This window comes from Arvicola amphibius, chromosome 14 (genome assembly GCF_903992535.2).
Source record: "Arvicola amphibius chromosome 14, mArvAmp1.2, whole genome shotgun sequence".
Taxonomy (NCBI): domain Eukaryota; kingdom Metazoa; phylum Chordata; class Mammalia; order Rodentia; family Cricetidae; genus Arvicola; species Arvicola amphibius.
Window position 1 is genome coordinate 43,894,682 of NC_052060.1, and position 22,837 is coordinate 43,917,518.

The window sequence follows — 22,837 nt, forward strand, 5'->3', positions numbered from 1 at the left end:
ATTTAATGAAACATCTTTTTGTTTGAAAATAGTCAATATCTACTTTTTAAATTTTTTTAAAGGCATGGTATAGTGTTGACTAGCCTGAAACTTGCTTTGTGGACCAGTCTGGCCTGAGACTTATTATGTGAGTTATAAACCTATAAATACTTGCATCTGCCTACTGAGTGCCAAGGTAAAACACGTGCCACTGCATGCAGCAGACCCACAAAGAGTTTTAATCTTTCATAAAAATTAACTATTAGTAGGTTTGAGAGTTCGGACAAGTTAGTGATGGAGATTCAGTCATGATGCAGCAATGAAATTTAGTCTTGCTTCTGCGTGTGACAGAACTGGTCACCACACTGAACCTACGCTAGCATCAGTTTCTCTATTAGACAATAATGAAAAGTCTATGTATTGACAAGTAGTCATTCTACATGGCAATAAGAGATCTATTTTAAATGTAATACAAACCATGAATTCCTATTGGGTTGTCTATGATTATGACAACTAATACTAAAATCATAGAGTCAATAAGTACATTTATAGACTTTAAAATTCTGTCAGGCTTCTTTCTTAATAACTGGACTCTGTTGTTCCATTCCTTATCCTTTATCCATATACCTTTAATGTTGTTCTTTGTGGCTGTTCACATTGCAATGGTCATGTTTCAAAATAATCCTTGAGTTATAAATATCACACACACAACAGAGAAAACCATTTGTATAACACATTGACTTTATTTTTAACTGAAGTGGGAAAAGAAATTTGTTTTTGTGGTAAAAAGTGTGAAATTGCCCTCCTAGAGTGTTGAGCTAGTGTGAGGACGCAGACAAGTAGCTCCTGGATCCTCTCCCCAGGGCGGAGAGACGGCTGCTGCATGCCTGGACTCCAATTCCTCTGTCCGACTCTGGCATAGCTCCTGATTATGTTCTCTGCAAATCTGACTTTGAAAGATGTGAGCTGCCTTTTAAATCCATAGAATTAGCTTATTAGGATTTATTTATAGTAATTGCAGGATCGAGGTTGCTCTAATTAATGATTAAATCATGTGACTCAATGAGCTTTCTGTGATTCTCTGTTTCTTTTAGTTTTGACAGCTTTGTTTATGTGACCTAATTTTATGTAGTATTCTAAAACTTGGAAGAATTACAAAATTAAAAAAAAAAAACAGAATTAAAAGACAATGCTGTCTGTCACCTCTTACCCTGGTAACATCAGGTTACCAGGACTGGTAGAATCAGTCCACCATTTAATGGTATGTGAATCTTCAGGCATTGAGGATAATGTCTCGATGCCTTTTCCTTTTCCCTTGCTTTAATGTGGAAAACTGTGTTTCATTGCAAGTCATGGGGCATCCAAGATGTGTTCTTCTGCTTGAGGCATATTTACTTTTATCCCTGGTGTTCTACTTTGTTTCTCTGGTGCTGCATTGGGCTTACAGGTCACAGTCCACCACTGGGGGAAACTGAGGCAGGATCTGGAGCAGGGACCTGGTGGGTTACATTTGCTTGCCAGGCCCCGTGAAGCTGGTCTGCCATCTCAGTTTGTGTAATGGAGATTGTGCCGACCGTTGGATCTACCCAAATCACACCAAAGTGACCAGCAACTGTTGACTCAGATTTCTTTACATAACACCCCCCCCCAAAAAAAAGGTCCCATAATCCTCTACACCATCTGTCAAGTCATTCTAAACTGTTATACTTCAAATAAAAGTAAATTTATTGCATTGTTGACATTTATAATTTCTCAAGTTAACTTCAGTCTAATCCTGAAAACGTAGGAACATCGGATCATTCGGTCGTTCTGAAGTTTTAAATTTTTCATAGGTCAGTAGTCATTTTAAATGGCATTTATTGCTCCTCCTCCTCCTCTTCCTCCTCCTCCTCCTCCTCTTCCTCCTCCTCCTCCTCTTCCTCCTCCTCCTCTTCCTCCTCCTCCTCCTCCTCCTAAAAAAAAAAAGAAATATATATATATATATATATATATAAAAGAAATGGCATTTATCTGGTTGACATGAGTGTTAACAGATCCAATCCTTCATAACACATTTATCTGAGTATAGTTCTAGTAAGAAATTTTATCGAAAAATGATTGAACGTATTTGATAATGGAACAGAATTCTTATATTTTTCCCGATTGAGCCCTGAGTGGTATCACAGCCAAGACCGAACCATGGAGAGAAGACACTGCTCTCCGAGCCAAGAGCCCATAGTCTCCGAGCCAGTGGCTCCCATTTCTCTTGTGACTGAGGCAAGCAGGTTCCATGTTCTTCAGGCAGGATCTTTCACATCTATGAAGAGAAAGAGGTTGGGCTGGATAGCGACGCGGCTCCTTCCAGAGCCCCAGCTTTGTGTTTTTACTCTAACAACATCTGTACGTTTTGCCCCAAATTGCCTCGCCTCTCCCTCATCCTGACACCTCCAGGAGCAAAGCAGGGCTCAGCTCTGGGGATTCTCACTTGGGCTGCTTGGCGGAGGGGCTTGGCACATGAAAGGCGTGTTCTGTTTGGCCAGAGATCACATCAGCAAGACGCCCTCCTATTTTCTTCTTTTATTGGCACTATTCATGTGGCACTCATTAGCAACCAGGAAGAGTTGCCTAGAGGAAAAACGGAGCTATAAAAGACCTGAGAAACTGCTGAGGCTCAGGGAGGCCCTGTGTGAGAGAGCAAGGACTGGGCAGATGGAGGCGATGGGCAGATGGAGGCAAGAGACGCCCTAACAGTTCAAATGATTGGGAAGAGAGTGCCTGCCCGCCTCAAGCCGTTCCTCTGGCAGCCAGTGTGTTTCTCTGCCAAGGCCATCCAACTCTTCTTGATCCCCACACAGCTCCCTTCACCAAGCCACTTCACAGCAGGCACTAGGAAGTTTACTTTTCAAGGAAAATGGCAAACTCTCCTGCTTTCTGGGAAATTTTTGCTATGAATTCATTGTCTTTTTTTTGTACTAGTTTAGGATAATAGCAAAGTAGATATGGCCAAGAAAAATACTATTTGAAGTACTGAATTCCCCTGGCACTGCAGCTTAAATTCCTACTTTGTCTGGCCCGCCCCTTCAGCACTTACTCATGGGATGTTGTCATTCACTCTCAATTCTGCTCGCTCTTGCCACCCTATTAGCCTGGCAGCACCCTGTAGGCTACTCAGGAAAATTATCTGCTTTTAATAATAAGTTAATTAAGGAAGAAAATGCTACATTCTCTTCAGAGTCTCATGTGGAGTGGGCATGTGGTTGATAATCCAAACACAAAGTTGGTTTCAGTAAATTGTTAAGATACAAAAAAAATGTTTGAGGGCTCGTGGAGTATTAAATGACTGGCATTAACATAGAGACTGTGACTAGAGAGAGGAGCTGAGATTCTGTGTTATAGCAAAATGGCGCAGGGTGATGATGGTCAGCTGGCTCGGTACCCTGATGGCACTCAATTAAGATCAGTTGCCAAAATGACTTAGGGACTGTCACCCAGAGGTCCTAAACCAAACATTTTTTGACATGAAATGAGAAGGTGTGTTGCTTGTCCACACAGTAACTTATAATTTCAGGAGTATTTCTCCAAAGAAAATTTGATAAAAACAGAATAGCCACAATCAAAAATGGAAAGAGGGGAGGCTTTTCCTGCGTTTTCTTAGTAACTGTGGGGCTTGTATTTACGTGACATTTATACTGAATTACACATGTCCTGTGGGCACGCTCTCTTCCTAAATGTGTGTGCACATCTACCCTGCCCACTGCACACATGATCTGACTTTCTGTGTACTCCGGGTTTAATCCCATCGCCTATTACGTAATGCCTGTGTTGCATCTAAGCAGCCAGCAGATAGTGTGCAAAACCTCATCCATGTTTTGATGTTTTAGTGCACAATGAAGGACAAGTGTTATGGTATTATTTTGTACCACTGGCTAGGCTTTCTGCTCAGTCTTTTTCTCTTTATCAAGATGAAGAATATTTGTCTTAAAATATTGCTGTAAATAATTGGTAGCATCAGTTCACGGCATTATTTTGTAGTCTTAAGAAATTGGAGAACCTAGAGAATGATTTCAATGATGGAGAACACACATCACCATATGAGACTAAAGCTGGTTTGTTTCCTCTCATCTCCTCTTACTGACTGCTGACCATAAACTCCCTGACCTTGACGGAACTCTTGGATTCCCATCCTTTCCCATTCAGTCTTGCAAATGGACAATTGTATGGGAATTTGAAGACTGTATGAATCTAAAGTTAGAACATTATTGAAAATAACAATTGAAAATAACAATTTCAATTCTATAAGTCATGACAACCTGTAATAAGAGTCTACATCATAAGTTCTTTGGCAACTTCTGCTTTATGTTCCTTATTTTGCAAGTGTGGGAGTGTGGGTGCATCTCTACCATGGCATTCATTTGGAGGTTAGAGAACAATCCAAGTTGTTTATCTCCTTCCTTGACTTGGGTTCAGGGGATTGAACTCAGACTATCAAGCTTGAAGGCTCATATTCTTACCCTGTAAGCTACCTTGCCAGCCTCAACATGCATCTTTATAGGGACTCTGCTTCTGCTGCCCTGTCCCTGTTCAGGTTCCTTACTGTCCATTCCATGTTGGGAGCAGAATTAGGAAGGAGTCACGGGAGTAAATGAAATGCATTACTTGATGTGAGACATGTCCCCCTCCCTAGTGCCATGTATTCGAACACCTTGTCACAGTCAATGGCATTGTTTGAGAAAAGTTAGGAAACTTTTAGAAATTGGAGTCTTGATAGAGGACTCACAACCCTGGAGACAATATCTGATGGTTTGTAGCCTCGCCTGTGTGTGGATAAAATGTGATTGACCAACTTCAAGTTCCTACCTCCTGCTGCCACACCTCCTCTGTCCTAGACTCAGACTCTGAAGCCAAACACCAGATCAATCCTTTCTCTATACATTGTTGCTGCTCATCATGGTTTATCACAGCAACAGACAAAAAAGAAGTGAGATGCTATATCATCATTTGCTAGATTGCATGCAGAAAAACAATAAATGTGCATTAGCTCTCACTCCCAAGATGAAAAAAAATCTTACCCCGATCAAAGCACAGAACACAGATGCATGTTTCCAATTTCATGAAATTAAAAGTGTGAAGTTTAAACTCTGTTACACTTAAATGAATATAGAGCCTGTAGAAATTATTGCAATGTCAGATAAAGGTTACTTGAGTAAAGGTGGAAGGTACTCCATTCATAAAAGCACATTCCCAAAGAGCTTCCAGATCACCGTTAGCCCAGGTATATATGCATTCACTTTTTTTCCATTTCTATCTCTTATCTTTTATAATAAAAATAAACAGTTTGAAAACATTAGAAGTTTCTGAAAATGTAGCTAATGCACCCCCACTAGTTGGCACTTAGCAACTGGCTGAGTGAAAAAGAGGGGGTGATCACTTGTGAGGCTTAAGCGTTGTACTGTAGGAAAGCTGAGGACTCTGGATGGGACTAACAGATGAGGCTTCATGCAGGTAGGACAACCTGAGATTCAGTAGAACAGAACAGAGATGCTAAGCTTAGAAATTTAGCAATTAAATTGAAATCTATTGAAATAAAACTAAGCAATCTTAGTTGGTGGAGAAGAGTCTTCAAGGTCTTAAAAGTGATTAGCACTTATCTGAGGTTGAATGTGTTTAATCAAAAAAAACTTTAGGAAATGTTAGAAAAGAAAACCTAGAAGATAATGTATGTAGCCTTCTCAAATGTTTGTTATGAGAATAGATTCTTTTGCCAAATAAAGCTCCATTATCATAAGTCCTAAACAATTTCTGATACTCTATTTCTCCACTCCTCTAGAATAGTGTCTATTGATACAAAACTATTTTATACTTGTGAACTTAAATTATGCCATTGATTGCCTCTCCATCCACTTACAGTCTCTTGAAGTTTAGATTCTCTCTCATTAAACCTTGCTTATCTGACTTCAGACACCTGCTCTGTGACACCCACCTCCGCTCAGGCTCGTCTCCTTCAGTGAGGTAGCGTTCTGCAAGATGCCATGGCCTCCAATTATTTTAGGAAAGGCATTCATTGTCCTTAATAAGCTGATGAACCTGGGGATGATAGCAGCTTAGGTGTGTCATCTCACTCAGCTGAAGATGATGCTACAGAGTTAAGGCTAGCTGGACTACTCAAGTTTCCTAGTTTCCCAGAAGTGCTGAGAGAGAGAGGCAAGGCAGGATCTTAAGCCCATATTCGGGGTTGTTTGCTGTGTTTCTTTTTATTTCATTTTATGTTTTATTTGTTTGCTGTGCTTCTTGGTGCAGAAGACAAGAAATCATTATCTGGAACAACATTTTCATCTATCTCAGAGACTTTTAATTATTTTAAATTTTAACTTTCCTGGAACCCCATCTAAAGCAGGGTAGAAATACTTTAAAAGTATTTGCAAAGTGATGAAACATTTATCAAAAGCATGCTCCAGCAAATCAGTGTAACTTGTTTCCCAGTGGAGTTCTTCAGCACCAAAGCATTTCTTGCTTAGATTTGAATAACAACAGTATAGCACTTGAGTATTCATTGGGAAATACAAAAAATTTTATCTATGTTATCTCTACGAATCCCTAAAAAGCCAGCCTATGAGGTACATGTTGTTTTAAATTTGTAATAAACTTCTAAATTCTTTTTTTAAAATTTGTTTTTATCTATGCATATATGCGTACCTATGAGCGTAGGTGGCAAGGGGTTCAGAAGAGGGCATCAGATCTCCTGGAGCTGAGGTTATAGGTGGCTGTGAGCCAATCAGCGTAGGTGCCTGGAACTGAACTCAGGCCATCTGCAAGATCAATATGTGCCTTTAACCATTGTGTTATCTCTGCAGCCCAGAATGTAAGAAAATGTGAATGCGACTACAAGTACCATAAAAGTGATGCTAAACTTTGTGTATTAATAAGGAGAAAAATAGCACGGGAAAATTAAATTTAGAAGCTTAGCCAGGAAGTAGTTGTATTTTTCTGTGACTTTAAAATAGTTGAATATTGACATCTAAAAACTAAGTAACCTATGAAAAATAATTTATGCACACAAGATGTGTGCTCAAAGACATTCTTAAAAATCTTGAGCAGTTCACCTACAAAATGCACAAAATGTGAGCATTGTGATTATAAGATACAAACATAAATCATCGTAGTTGATAAGTAACTTGCTTTATATTTAAATTTTTGAGACAAATTTATTTCGATGTTATGAAATATCATTCCCCACCCTTCTTTGCTTCTCCTGGAATTCAATTTACACCTTTACCAATGTTAATTTTTCTTTGATAGCTTTAATTTTGCTTAAAATTCAAAAAGTAAAAATGAAATTCACACTGTTGTAAGAATCAAATCATTGTTGAAGATGTATCAGTGGTTACATCCTAGTTTTTATATAGTATAACTTTATCACAGTTTGAACATGAAATGTCATCTTTATTCCAAAACTTAGGTTCTTTTTTGTATTTTGATCATTTACCGCTTTTTTTTTTTCTTGTACCATTCTGCCTTTTTTCTAGTTTTACCTTTATATTTTGGGTTTTCCTTCACATTTATTCCTTCTAAACTTCATCCTACAAATATACAGTAATTTCTCTAATTCTCTTTTTGCTTGTTGTCTCTTTCATCATTATTCAAGATACTTTAAAATGTTTGATTTACTGCTCTTTGGAAACTTAATTCCATTTACTCTTTCTAAGGTAAAGATCAGATTTCTTTGAAGACTGGTTGATAGCTGTTGCCCTAGAAAAAGTATTTAGTGGTTTATGGGTTAATCTGTTCTGCTGCTAGGTAGTTATGACGTATGAAATGAGAAATCAAGTCTTACTCGAGTCTGTCTAGATTGTTGTAGGCCTTTTGGCTTCTTTTTGTGTAAACTATCTCCTCTGCATTGGTATATGGACATTAATGACTGTCAATTAACTGCTCAGCCCTCAGTTTCTACTTGTTATCAGGGTTTAAAATCACACTGATCTTTGGGACCACGTGCCATTAGATCTCAAAGGAAGTGGATACAACCCATGCTAGAATTTGAGAAAGTGAAACTCATTTTTCCCCCAGACAGAGAAGCTACCTGATTTGGTGATTTGGTGCGGTACAACATCCATGCCTCTCAGGAGTACCATTTCCAGTTTAAAATGGTGCAATTAATGTAACTAGATGGTCTAAATGATCATGGAATTTAGAATAATAGTGATCCAAATTTCTATATGATTCTGGTTTCTAAGGTACATCATGTGTGATTGGCATTCTCATGTTTTTACTATGTTCTAACATTCACTGATTTCTCTTTTAAGGTTAAGAGAGCATGAATCAAATTGAAGACATCATAACTAAATTTTATATCCAAAATTCAATGATCCCAATTTAGTGAGGTATGCCTATAATCCCAGACGTCTGCAGGCAAAGACAGGAAGAAAGTGAGTTTGAAGCTGACCTGGTTATAGAACGAATTGAAGCCTAGCCCAAATTACATAATGAGAATGTATCTCAGAATAATAATTATCAATAATAATAATAATGCCTGCTCTATAGTGATAACTGGAGAAATAGTTAAGTGGTAAAACATTTGCCTCCAGGCACACACACACACACACACACACACACACACACACACCACACACACACACACCTCCAGTGACTCTTAATAGTATTTATTTTTGTGATTACTTCTATCAAGATCTGTTATGTCATTTGACATTGTATATCATAGTATTACATATTATAAAGTGAACTTTTTTAAGAAAAAAGAGTAAGGAAGTGATACATAAAGAAAAAGCTATGAAAAGCCATGTGGTAGCAAGAATCCAAGTAGGACATGAGTAGCTGGAATTTAAACTCAAGTTCCTAAGAACTCAAACTTTAGTAGGCTGCTGCAGGCATATTTGACAATTCATTTGCCAGCTCTGTTTCTCTCACTAGGGCCTGTGGCAGCAGACGAGGGCTTGCTAATGCATTGATGCTTAGTAAACAGCTCCTCTGGATGTACAAAGTGCATTTCACTTCGGCCCTTATCGCAGAAGGCGAAGAAGAGTGATGTCATCTAACACTGCAATCTCACTTGAGACAGGAAAATGCAGCAAACACACGAAATGCTCCATCAGTTATCCCCAGATTTTAAAATGGCTCTCTCCTTAAAGAACCATAAATCCAAACTTATACTGTATTCCATACGGTTCAGGTCACAAAGAGCTGAGGCCTCCTTACAAACAGTAATAAATAATGAAGTAATGCTTTAAAAATAAGCATAAATCCAGAGTGTCTTTTAGTGGTTCACCTGTTAATTGTAAATTCAATGCACGTCTTTATCCTTTCATTCTTATCAGATGCAAATTCTACCTTAAAGGTTGGAATAATTATTGCAGCACTATACATATTCAATCCAATTCAAACAAAGCTTAATTATGTCTATCATTTAATAAACATTGAGGACCTAATGGCAAACACCTCACTGGTAGCCAAAGACACACAGATACCTGCAAATGCCACTAAGATTGCCTAAAAATTGATAATTCTCACATTTTCTCATAACTCTAAATTTTTTAAATATTTAATTATATCAAACTTATTCCAGAGGGCTAAATTCATGATATATTGATAATATGATATTACACATATTTTGATTTTCTTTCATGTATGTCTCTGTTTCTATATCAGGAAAGTAAATTTAATAGCTATATAAAGTGAGTTTGTCTTCAAAATGAACAAAATCAACTCATAAATGTTCCCTATAATGTACTTCTGGCTTCAGATGTAGAAAACCTCATAAAACACATCCCTCAGTGCTGGTACTGCCGAGATTGGGTAGCCAGTCCCACAGCTCCAGAGTCCGTTTCTTTGGATTATCCTCTCATAGATGTAAAGCATCATTTCCAGCTACAGAGGCAAGTTACAATTACCCTCTGCCTCCCAGACACAAAGCTATGACACAGAAGGCATGTGCTTCTGGATTTGGTAGATGATATTTAATTGATTAAGAAAAGGATTTTAGATACCGTCAATGGCGCCTATGCTTCTTCATTCTCAGATACACTTCCATGAGGCTAAAAATGTACACTGAGCCCTTGGGAAATGTCAGAAAGTGTGACAGGCAATGGGAAGTGTTCTCACACTTGCCTTTATTGTCAGCTTTCTGCATCCATCAAATCGGGCGCGTCTCTTTGTTCTTTAGGGCACGTCCTTTAGCTTTGCTTTAGCAGAAACCAAAATGTGCTTTCCCTTTCCTCCATGCATAGCAGATTAAAAAAAAAAAAAGACTTAACTAAAGTCCTGGTGCATATTTCCAATTGTTAGTGAAGGCAAGCAGGTTGCCACCAGAGAGAGGCAGAGTGAAGGCAGTAACGAACTTGCAGTAACGTTCCATCTCAACCCTGGAAATTTTTTTTCCTCCTGCATTTCCAAGAATAAAAAGTAGCTTCCATTTTTCAGTGAATTCAGTTCTTTAGTTCTTTCTTCTACCTCTGGTTCTGGGCATGATTTTAAATGTGTAAGATCTTCTACTATAAGGAATCTGACCACGTGGTCCTTAATAAACACTATTCTACCCAAGTCTTTGTCTTGGGATTTAGAGAAACCTTCAGGGGGCTTTGTTTTTCTAGTGAAAATTGGAAGGCAATATCATAGAATGAGTCCCCCTAGGTGAGTACTGAGGTCTGTTTGAGTCAATTAGAAAGGAAAGCACACAGTTCACATCTTAGTTTCCTTGCCAGTGAACGTAGGACTCCAGCCCCATATTCTCAGCAGACTATCAGGATGTGTGCTTGCCAGCCTGGTGTTGAGACCTTATCCTGGAAACATGTCAATCACCTACAATTAAGTTAAAAAAAAATCTGTGGTAATGATGGCTGCATCTGTCCCCCACCATGCAGAGATATTTTTTAAAAACGTGAGATGCAATTAACCCACAAGTGGCTTCTTCAGTGGCATCTTTAGGGAATTTTTCAGAACATTTATTCCTTAAAGATAATATTCTCTTGCAAAGCTAATCTCTAAAATCATAGAGCAGAAAAAACACAAAATCATCTCTGTTCCTGGCTAAGTACCTGATGCTCTCCCGCTGAGAATGTGGTCAGACCAGTTTTCTATGTGTGCTGTGAGCAGGAGAACACACACAGAGAAAGAAAAGGCAGACCTCTGTGCTGGAACTCAGGACTGGTCTGTGCTGCAACCAAAGGGCTGTAACTCTCTGACCCAGGGACATTTTGCTGTTTTAGCTATAAATTATGTCACAACCATTTAAAGTGATTCTCCATTTGAAGGGAACGACTCAGAAAAGTGTAGAAGTTCCTCGATGCCCAGCAACTACAAAAAGAACTGAAGCGGTAAGGTTGGAGAGATGGCTCAGTGGATGAGAGCACCGGTTGCTCTTGCAGAGGACCAGGTTTGATTCCCAGCACCCACTCGAAGCTTACAACCACCTGTAACTCTAGTTTCAGGGGATCTAATGCCCTCCTCTGGCTTCAGTGGGTATCAGGCATGCACGTGGTGCACACATACACGCACACACACACACACACACACACACACACAGGCAACACACCCATGTATATAAAATAAAATGAAATAAATCATTAATTTTTTTTACAATGATGCCGTGATGCCACTACTGGGTGTATGAACAAAGAAATTAGTATGTCAAAGAGACACCTGTAACACACATCTATTCCAAAACTCTTCACAGTCTAGGTTAAGGAATCGGGCTAAATGTCCATCAACGGAGAAACAAAGAAATATGTGTTACAAACACATGGGAACATTGTTTAATTTGGAGAATGGGAGAGATTACACCATTTTATGTCTGGGATTGGAGATCCTCTTGCTGAATAACGTCATCTAGACTGCTAAGACCCGTGCTGCGTCACCCCACCTACACGGACACAATCCTACTGAAAGAAGCCAAGGGAAGCACAGTGGACACAGAAGCTTGGGGATGGAGATTTGTGACTGGGACGGAAGAGGACAGGCTCTCAATTAGACTAGAAGAATATCATTGAGATATTTGAGAGATTGATATTATAAAATATGTATTATACACTTTAACATTACTGCAAGTAAATTTTAAAGATTAATCCACAAAACATTAAGTATTTGAGGTGCTTATTATGTTCATTAATGTTATTTAACTATTCCATTGTGCTTAGGAGTTGTAACATCATTTTTTTGCACCCTGTAAATGCATCCAGCTGTAATTTATCTTTATACAACCAGAACAAGAAAAGATTATCTTTAATTTTTTCAGAAAATGAGGAGAAAATCCTTCTTTTTCAATTTTACCCTTTTTACACCAGAACTAGACTTTTGGCTGCTATAAGGGGTGTTTTAATTCAACTAGGACTTGGAGAAAATGGAAATAGGAGCAGGTGATTCACAAGATACTTCCAACTCAGCCAAATACTGCACCCAAACTTCAAAAGTGTGCCCTTGCCAGTTGGTGTGTGAAAGTCACTGCTCCTGACTCCTCCAGTGGTCTGTGAGTCAAAAGTCTTGGGTGGGATTTCCTGTGTTCCTGGAGAATTTGGGGAGAAGGTTGATGGACACAGGAACTCAATGAGAGTTATGCTAAAAGTGTGGATTGATAAAAAAAAAAAAAAAAAAAAAAAAAACAGGCACAGCAGTTGGCTAGCCACGGCCTCTGGGTTCCCAGGCAGGCAGAAGGCAGAGCTCTCACAAGACAGGCAGACACCAGGACTGATCCTGAGATGACCTAAGGACCCTGCCTGTAACATTTGACAAAGCTAATAAGATGCTGAGCCCTAGCATCTTGTGACCAGGCAGATGCCAACCGAGCTCCTCAGAATCAGTTCTTTTCCAGACGCATAAGCACTTGGTTGGAGGAAAAAACCCTAGTGCAGTCCTGTCTGAAAGTCCAAGAGTACACGAGGGTCGTTCCTTGTCCCTCACACTCAGACTTATGAATATTAAACATAACCACCATTGCCAATGTGTGTGCCTAAGGGGTGGATACTCATCAATCAAACTCGGCGCATAACAGAAAAAGTTTTGTAATAAATCTCCAAGTCTAAACTATCTCATTATTAAACATGAACTTCAAATAATCACATTTGCAAACGGAAAGTCTCTGGCATCGTCCCCTAGAATTGACTGGGATACCGGGTGGGTGGAGAGAATTGGCCCTGTAATGCCTCTGACCAGCCAAGCCCCTCCACTAGTCAGCCGAACACCTCAGAGCTTCAGGTCCGTTTGCAGAGAATGTTTTGTGCTTAACAAACTCGCCAATGCAGCGCTGAGCCCTGTTCTCCCCAGAGGGGCCAGGTGGCTGAGACACCTGTCCATGCCTGCAGCCTGCCAAGCTTGGCACTTCCTCCCCACTGCACAGATGGCTGGAGACCTGAGGAGATGGCTCTTTCAGGTGCAGAATTTCTTCACTTATCTAAGGATTTTTCCAGAGAGGGATAAGATTTTCCTGTTAGCTGTCTACCCACCCCATTCATTTCAAGTAAGAAGTCTAAGCACTCATAACTTCAGGAGTATATTTTTAGCTTAATTGAGAATGTAAATCAAAAGCCTGTTTTTCAAGTTTTCAATAGCTTTGAAGTTCCATTTTAAAACGGGCTTTTCCTGTCTTTATTTCCCAAAGATTTAAGGGTGCCAAACACAATCAAGGGCCCCTTCGAGGTACCCCTATGGCCTCAAATTTACTTGTCACTTTTGATTTCCCCTCCCATTTGCATATGAAATATATTTCCATGTTATGCTTCATGTTCCAATTCCTCTCAAAATCTCTCCTTCAAACATTTATTGATTATTGTAGGGATGCTATGTCACTACACTGTATACAACCACGTCTGTACAGTATGATTATACAGTGTCAGTTTATGTGGTGGAACTCTGGCTTCCTCTAGATAGAACTCATACATTTTAGCACTTATCGAAACAGGTGTTTATCAAGTTAAATGGCTCTTTAGCTAGCAAATATCTTATTAATTTCTTATGAGAAATGAAATTTAAGAACGATGTAAAGATACCATTTGATTGCAGCATCGTACATTAAGTTTTTCTGTTGGAGGAGGGCCTGCTTGTTCGTCCCAGATGCCCAGAACCGAAATAATCACACAGAAATTGTATCTCTCTCTCTCTCTCTCTCTCTCTCTCTCTCTCTCTCTCTCTCTCTCTCGCTCTCGCTCTCGCTCTCTCTCTCTCTCTCTCTCTCTCTCTGTCTTTCTCCAGCTAGACTGTTCAGTGGCTTCTTCCAGCAGTTCACTCCTTGAGAATCTCACTTCCCCAGATATGTGACATTTTGTTTACCTCTGAGCTCAGGACCACCACCACCCCTGCCCCTGATTTTGGAGGGAATGTTTCAATTCAGAGGAAATGGCTATACAACCTTAACATCATACAATAAAGATTGCAGAAATGCTAACAAGCTAGATTTTTAAAACCAGTTATCACCATGATCTTTGGAAATAGCCTTTAAAAGATTTGTTTTCTAAGCAAGAAAATTCAAAGTCATGCTACCTCAGGATGCAGAAAGGAGTACATCCTGAATTTTAAACAAGGTAGTCACTTAAGATGCTTTTTACAATTCAGTTTCTTTTTTTTCCCTTTTCTTTCTTTTGACAAATATCCTACAAAGATCTTTTTTAAAGAATTAACACTACTAGGTAACCCTTTCTCAATAAGCAAACAAATCCTTACTTTTTCTTTCTCACCACCAGCATTCGCAGAACCCATCCCTGTAGCCCACAGTGGTTTCCTGTGTTATTTGCTGTGCACTGCTATTAGGATCCCTACCAGACTCAAAGGTATTTGAGGTTGGTGTGAGGAGGAATACAGCAGAGCCTTTTACTGTATCAAAACATGGTTTTCCTATAAATAGTCGTTCTATGTTTGTTGAGTAAGGAAGAGAGCAAGAAATACCTCTGGAGATGGCGATGGTGTTTGGAAAGCGAGATTGTTCCCATTTAGAAAGTCTGCATACAGGGCTCATCCAAGCTATTTACTAGTAAATTTAGTAGTCTAAATGGTTTGTTTATTTGTCTATTAGTAATTTATACACTTCACACTAGATTTCGAAGTCATGTTAGAAAATGAAATGAAAGACTAAAAGGAAGATAGATAGCTACAAGATGTGTGTGTGTGTGTGTGTGTGTGTGTGTGTGTGTGTGTGTGTTGGGGGGAGGGGTCTGGACAAGACCCGTCTGGTCTAGTCTGGTCCTATGTGGTCCACTATGGTTTGGTCAAGATGTGTTCCAGCTCCCTTCTGAATCCTGCTGCTGGAAAGCACAAACAAATGGTGTGAGATTTACTTCCAGAGAAGAAAAAGCTTTTGACTTGATTTCCATAGAGCCTGTGGAAATGCAGCTCTTTTCTGTATGTGCTAAACACATCCCTGTTGCGTCAAGCAGTTTCATTTACTGTATCCATAAACAGAGTCGGTGCTAAGAGTTAACCCTTCCGAGCATCAGGGCTGTGAAATAAACAGCAAATACCTCTGCCTCCAGACATCAGACACTGTAGCTGCCTGACATGCCAATATTTCTTTGTCTCTGACTCAAAGAAAGTTTTAAATACAAAGTAAATTTGAGATTCTGTACTGATACACATTTATTGCTAGGACATTTCTAGTTCAGAATATGAACCGAAGTCCTTATTGTTCTAGGTCCATGAGCTGTACATAATCTATGCTACACACTGTACAAACCTAGGCAAGACAGAAGAGAGTAATGTCTTCCCCCCGTGACTGATTTTTCTACACCTCTGATGACATTTATTTACTGCATTTATGCTATGTGCCCCCACAGTCTCACTTCTGTGGAGAGCCTGTGCGCCTGTAGTTGTTCTGGGTGAAGAACATTCCCACTTCTGGTGGAAGACACATATGCACGCGCATACACACACACACACACACACACACACACACACACACACACACGGGATGGGGGAGATTCAGAGAACAGACCTATAAAATAGAGAGTCAAGACCTTATATATGTGTTAAAAAATTATAATAGTGTTAGGAACTAATCTCTCTTGGACTATTAAGTCTCGTGTTTCACTTTGGAAACATGATGATGCCGTGTTGATTTCCCCAGTTCTGCCTGTTACAGACTGGTTCCCTCATCTGTGTTAAAGGATTATCATTACAAAAAAAGTATCTAATGTGGGCTAAAATTCCCAAGCATAAGTACAATTTAGAGAAATAAGCAATTTGAAAATATGGATTTATGATAGCCCCAGATGTAAACTATTGCAATTATTTAATTTCTTTAAAGTTTATTGTTTTTCTTGCTTAAGGTCTCACTCTCTCTCATATTTGCATACATATATGACAAAGTAAATATTTTTTTAAAAACATAAAGCATAAACATTAACAAATATATGATTTATGTATATAATATATTCAAAAATGTATGTATATATAACAAAGACTTATAAATTATATGGTATATAAATATATTTTATATAAATGACAAATAATAGATTATATATAAAACATTGATTTATGCTTTACATATGGACAGTATAAAATAGTAAATATTTTGTAAGGGAGAAAAAGAAAATTAATCAATGATGTGTAAACAAATATTGATATTTTTGTAATGATTGACTTTAGTGTGCTATGAAAATATATAGCAAACTATCCACTGCCAGAGAATGCACATTTAGTTATATTCTCTGGTGGAATTAGTTACAGTAAAAATAGTATCAAATTTCAAATGTAACATGCGTTCCTCGTTTGTCATCTTAGCTATTATGTATTATTATTATGTAGTTCTAGACATACAGACAACTCTGGTTATCATCTAGAATACACACCGTTGTGAGAAGTGGGTGGGCCTAGGGGACAAGTACTGAGCTATGATCAGTTGATTAAAACCGGAAATCGATCATGAATCTATTCTCTACTGACTGGGCTAAGAGAATATATGATATCATATATATCATATCATAATAAATATCACATATATGTGACAGATACCTAAATGATAGAGATAGATAGATTATAGAGAATACATTCATACTCAATTATGCTTATTTACTCTAGTTAACTATATTAGTCTGTTGATTGAAAAAATAAATATTCATGAAATTACTTAAACATGTCTCTTTCAGATGTTCAAAATAAATCTATTCCATCACCACCAGATCCTTCTACAATAAAATCATCTGTCCCAACCCCAGGCAGCGTGTTGGAAACAAACCCTGTTAACAACACAAAGGATGGAACACCTCCTACAGGTAGGACCTTCCTATGAGGATATAGTTTCCCTTTTAAAAGCAAAATTAGTAGATCCTATATATGTACTTTGGAGAAATATTGTTTTAAAGCTGAGTAATACTTCACTATTTACAAATTCCTGTATAGTTTGGAGGCCTTGCCGAGTTTCCTTAACGATATTCTTTTAGATCACTTCTTGCTTAGGAAAGATTCTATTGTGATTGTTACATAAACAAAGTTTATTTTTAGAGAAGAAAACAATTATCATACCTAAGTCATAAAAATATCTTTGCAAATATTTCAGCTCTCCACTTACATGGCACAGCCAACAATTGGAAGCCGTACAAACTGACAGACTTTGTTGGTCATAGGTGCTAATAATAGATTTAGTTTGGAGATTTCTGTAACACTTTTATCACAATAGTTACTGGATGGAGCAGAAACTATGTCAAAAATTTTAGCTAAGTATGAAAAGAGGGTACTTAACCGTCTTAGTTAGGGTTTCCATGCTGTGAAGAGACACCATGTCCACGGCAACTCTTATAAAGCAAAACGTGTAATTGAGGCTGACTGTTTCAGAGGTTCAATCAATTATCATCATGGCGAGAAGTATGGCAGCCTGCAGGCAGATATGGAGTTGGAGAAGGAGCTGAGAGCTCTATATCTTGGTCCACAGGCAACAGGAAGTGAACTGTCTATCACACCAGGTATAGCTTAAGCATGTATGAGACCTTAGAGCCCACCATCATAGTAATACATTTCCTCCAACAGGGCCACACCTACTCCAACAAGGCCACCCCTCCTCAGAGTGCCACTCTCTATAGGCCAAGCATTCAAACACCAGGGTCCATGGAGGCCATCCTACTCAAGCCACAGTAACCATCTTTGAAAATTTGAAATGTCCCTGGGACTGGTGGCACATGCCTTTAATCCCATCACTTGGGAGGCAGAGGCAAGGAGATCCCAATGGGTGTGAGGCCAACCTATTCTGCATATCGATTTCCAGGGTAACCAGAGCTATACGGAGAGATCCTGTCTCAAAAAGAAATAAAATGGGAGAAAAAGACAAGCCATTATAATCACTCGACTAAAAACACAAACACTTTTCAAGGTAATGTTTGCTACATTGTTTACCTTGTAACATAAGGGGGAAATATATAAATAGGGTTATCTCATTCAGGCTCAGTATCCAAAAGGATAAAAAATAAACTTGTTAGCTAATTGCTAGAAATTTGAATGTTTAGAATGAATGGATGCCTGAAACTCTTCCGCGGTATTTCTCAGCTCTGTACCTTTCTTAATTTTTCACTCTAAGGCCAGGCTCGCACACAAATACATCGACCATCTGGACTTGAACTGGATGGTAACTTAACAGACCAAAGGTATTCATGAGCAGAATCTGTTTCCACTGTGTTCGACTCTACAATGAGAACCAAACAGTCCTCCCAGAACTCCTTGACTGAATCAGGAGAAAGCCTACACAACAAGAGCATGGGGGATTTTAGTCCCGGTATACTAGAGAATGTTAGCTCCACCGAAGCCAAGCTCCAAATGGAGGAGTCACAGCCTAGAAAGCCTCCAGCCATCTCCTGAACGTTGTGCTTCATTTTTGAAGGATTGTCTCGCCTCTGTGTTCCCAGGTTTCAAATAGGATTTTTTACAAAGTTTGTCTACCTGCTCTCTTCTCCGAGCTTCAACTCGTCAGTATGAATTTGACTCTGAGTTGGCAAGAGCGTATTATGTTTGCAATCAGTGATGTTTGCACAAGAGCCAAGACAGAGACTATGGTGCTGTGTCACATCCAGCCCCGTCTAAGATTCTATGGCCAAAAGTACTATCCCAATAATAACACAAACCCTGGAACAATGCTTAGTTACATGAACCATAGAGACAGGAGTTCAGTGAAGGAGTTTGGGCAGGATTGTAATAATTTGTTATGCCAGGAATGCACCTTCTTTTTGCTGAATTGGGATGTTATTTCAAGCCTGTTTATATTGAGGCAGAGAAAGTCGATGTTTTCATCATTTTTTGTAGTGGGTGTGTCCTATAGTTGAGCATAAATATAGTTGCTTCTCTGAAGCAAGGTGTGTCACACTTGAACATAATGTAGCACACACAAATGTACACACATATTTCTTCAAGTTTCTTTTCATATACACTGATGATAATTTATAATACCCACTTAATAAATATTACACTCTGGGTGTGTTTTCAAAAGTTCTCCTAGAGAATTTTAAATTCCCACTTTCAAAAGTAAAATTGTAATAAAAGATATAAATTTTGCCTTTTATTAATTTGTATTACAAAAATATTCAGACAAATAAAACAAGAAATACTTTCATTATTTTCCCTATATCTACCTCCCTAGATCAATTTTACAGGTGTTTATCACATCTTTCAACTTTTCTTTTTCATACCCTTCTTTCTTCTCACTTCAATCTCTCTGTTTATTTGGTAAGTAAAATATTATGAAATCCACACTAAAAATGTGTGTCAAATTTTGAGACAGCTTATCACAAAGCTACAATGCCATTATCAAACCTCCTTTCCAAATGATTATGACTTTAGAATCCCCTAGCATAGAGTACTTCTTAGTGGTATAATCTTGTAGCCATGAATACAGTACTGAGACAAAGATCAGCGGGAAGCAAGTCTCTTCTGGGGTCTCTGATGAGACCAAGTGGCAACACCTATGGACTGAGAAAGGCAGCTCACTGCGCTGTGAGAAACAGTCTGGCAGAGATGAAGCAAAGCTGGGGGAAGTGAGCAGGCAGCTGGAGGAGGGTGGGTTGAGGTACCAATCTATCGAGGAAGAGCACTAGAGAAGGGAGATATGAAACAGCTTTGGCCTAGTCTGTTTAACACCATTCTGCATTAAGGCAAGTTGGAGTAGGCACATAGACTGAGTCCATCCTCCTAAAGGCAATACAGTTACACACAGTAATGAACAGGAGGGAAAAAAATGTGCCTTGACTCCTTATGTTCTAAGTAGAGAGTCAGCGTGTGAACAACTTCAATGTCAGGCAGGTTTATAAGCTGGCCCACCCCCCACAAACATCCATGACATAGTTAAACCAAACTACTTGTTACACGCCCCCCCCCCACACACACAGAGTGAGCCACTCCCTATTCTTTCTTTCTTAAGGCTAACACATTGATTCTAGCCACAGTAAAGGCTTTTATAAACTAAACAAAAAATATAGAAACCTGTTTCTTTTCATTTTTGGCTTCCTAGTCAGATTTGCTTTGTTACATTTCAAAGCAGAGTTGGTCTCGTAGACTTTCTTAGTGCCTTCCTCCTGCTGATAGCATTTATTCTATCATAGGAAAAGTGCGGGGGGGGGGGAAGGTGCACAACAAGAGAATTCTCCTCCTAGCAACATAGTTGGCAGAACTGATTGACAGCTTGGCCTGGAGCAGGTCTTGCTTCCAGAGATTTGCCCAATTACAGGCAAGACTTAACCTCCTCCGTCATGCCCATCAAGTGACCTGTGCATTTTATTCAAAGGTCAAACGGTAAGAATAACATCCAGCAGGCAAAGCGTGTCATCATTAGAAAGTGAACTTGAAGCACGCAAAAACAGATTTGAAATTTTGTTTATAGTGCTGATTGTTATTTAGCTCAATTTAGAAACACTTGATAGTCAATGCCTTTAATTTGGAGTTATGGTAGAGTATTACCAACATGATATAACTGGTTTTAAAAAAAAGTTAAACCAAAGCCCTGTATAGGTTCTCAGTTGTATACAGAACAACTTCCAAAATATTCTATTAAAAATTTAAATATTAAAGGATGCAAATAAGCTCATTTGAATGTGATTTTTCTCCTCTCAGGTCGCCACTGGATGATGTTAGATGTCTACCAAAGACAGCGTCTATATCTTTCTGTTTAGAAAGGTGGCAGAAAGAGAGGTCCAAAGATGCAGATGTACCTTCTTTTTTTTTTTTTTTTTTTTTTTTTTTTTTTTTTTTTGGTTTTTCGAGACAGGGTTTCCCTGTAGTTTCTAGAGCCTGTCCTGGAACTAGCTCTTGTAGACCAGGCTGGCCTCGAACTCAGAGATCCGCCTGCCTCTGCCTCCCGAGTGCTGACCTTCTTTTATTTTTATCTTAAAACTACTATTACACTATACGCATTCATGATGGTGCACACAAGCTTTCCTGCCCCCTGCGTGGTTTTCAGGGATTGAACTCAGGTCAGCAGGCTTTGCAACAGGTGACCTTACCTGCCAAGCTACCTCCCCTGTAGCACGAGTTCTAATCATTCTTAACAATAAAAACTCGGACTCAGCTATCAGAGTTTGAAAGCTGAAGGAGCAGAGAAGCATAGCAGCCAGGCACTTTCTTGTCTCTACCAAGGCTGAGACTGCTGCCTTAGACTGCACTGAGCTCCTGTCTCCTCCCAGTTTATATTCCTCTCTCCGCCCAGCCATAACACTCCTGTCTCCACCTCCCTAGTGCTGGGATTAAAGGCGTGGGATCCCAAGCACTGGGATCACCTTTATGTGAGCTTTGTTTCTTTTTGAGACTAGATTAATTTCATGTAGCCCAAGATGGCCTTGAACTCACAGAGATCTGTCTGCCTCCTGAATCCTGGGATTAAAAATGTCGGCCACCACGGCCTGGCCTCTAGTGGCTTAGCTCTGCACTCTGATCTTCAGGCAAGCTCTGCTTGTTAAAATTCAAACAGAATTCTCCAACTCTGCCCTTCCTTTTATTTTTTTTTTTAAAAAAAAAGAGGGTAGTTGATAGCAAAGTGGTGTTACATGAGATAAATTAACTGATAGAAGAACAAGCTTTCAGAATTAATATTAAAAAAATCTCACGTACAAAAACAGACATTAAATTTTAACTACAGCCAGAGGTATTTCCGGCCAGCTATCTCATATGAGGCTCTGCTACAGTGGTGATTAAGTTGCGCATCTTCTGTGCAGGAAATAAATACATAAAACTGCAAAGAAGAGAATTTTCCTTAAAAAAAAAAAACTTGTCCCATAAACGTCCTTGTATGATTAGATAGAACTATGATAGGATTATGTGCCCCACCTTTCTTTTCTCAATTATCTTCCTACCTCTAAGTTTGAGTTGAAAATGAACACTCTGTGGAAAATGTAAATACGAAAAATATAGTAATTTGTGATATAATATCATGTATGTGTACATATATATGCAGAATTCACCTATGTTTATGTCAACTTCAATCTGTTTCTCTGAACAGTTGTTTGAAATTGTTGAATTGTTTATGAACTTTAATTTAACACAAATCACAGTTGCTAATGGTTACCAGCAGTTTCTCATAATAACGGTACATTTTTTTTCTTCAGAATTTTAATATATTCAGCACATAAAGAGAAATTCACCATGCCATATGTAGCATGCTGCACATATTTGAAAGTGGTTACTAATAAATTAGCAACGATCCCCAAGTGTTACTCTTCTTACCACAAGCACACATATATATGCATATGTGTACACACACACGCACAACCATGCACACTCACATATATTCACAGATGCCCTGTACAGTATTAGATTTATACAAAGAGGGTTTCCTCCATGACTTTGGGGGCAAAATCCATCGTCAGCATCTTTTTGTTCCGAGTAACTTCAAGAGCAATTCCTGGCATTTAATAAATATTCTTTTAAATAAGGAAGCACAAGGGCATGCAGATCAGCAAAGGACAGTGGTGTGTCGTGGGCA

General features: G+C 38.9%; 1 protein-coding gene across 1 annotated transcript in view; it reads left to right on the plus strand.

The window, feature by feature from the left end:
• The window catches only part of Emcn (endomucin), a 77,437-nt gene that overhangs the window by 8,104 nt on the left and 46,496 nt on the right, over positions 1-22,837 (plus strand). The window contains exon 2 of the mRNA XM_038312076.1: positions 17,034-17,159. Within this exon, the coding sequence (XP_038168004.1) occupies positions 17,034-17,159 (126 nt within the window). The remainder of the gene's footprint in view (positions 1-17,033; positions 17,160-22,837) is intronic.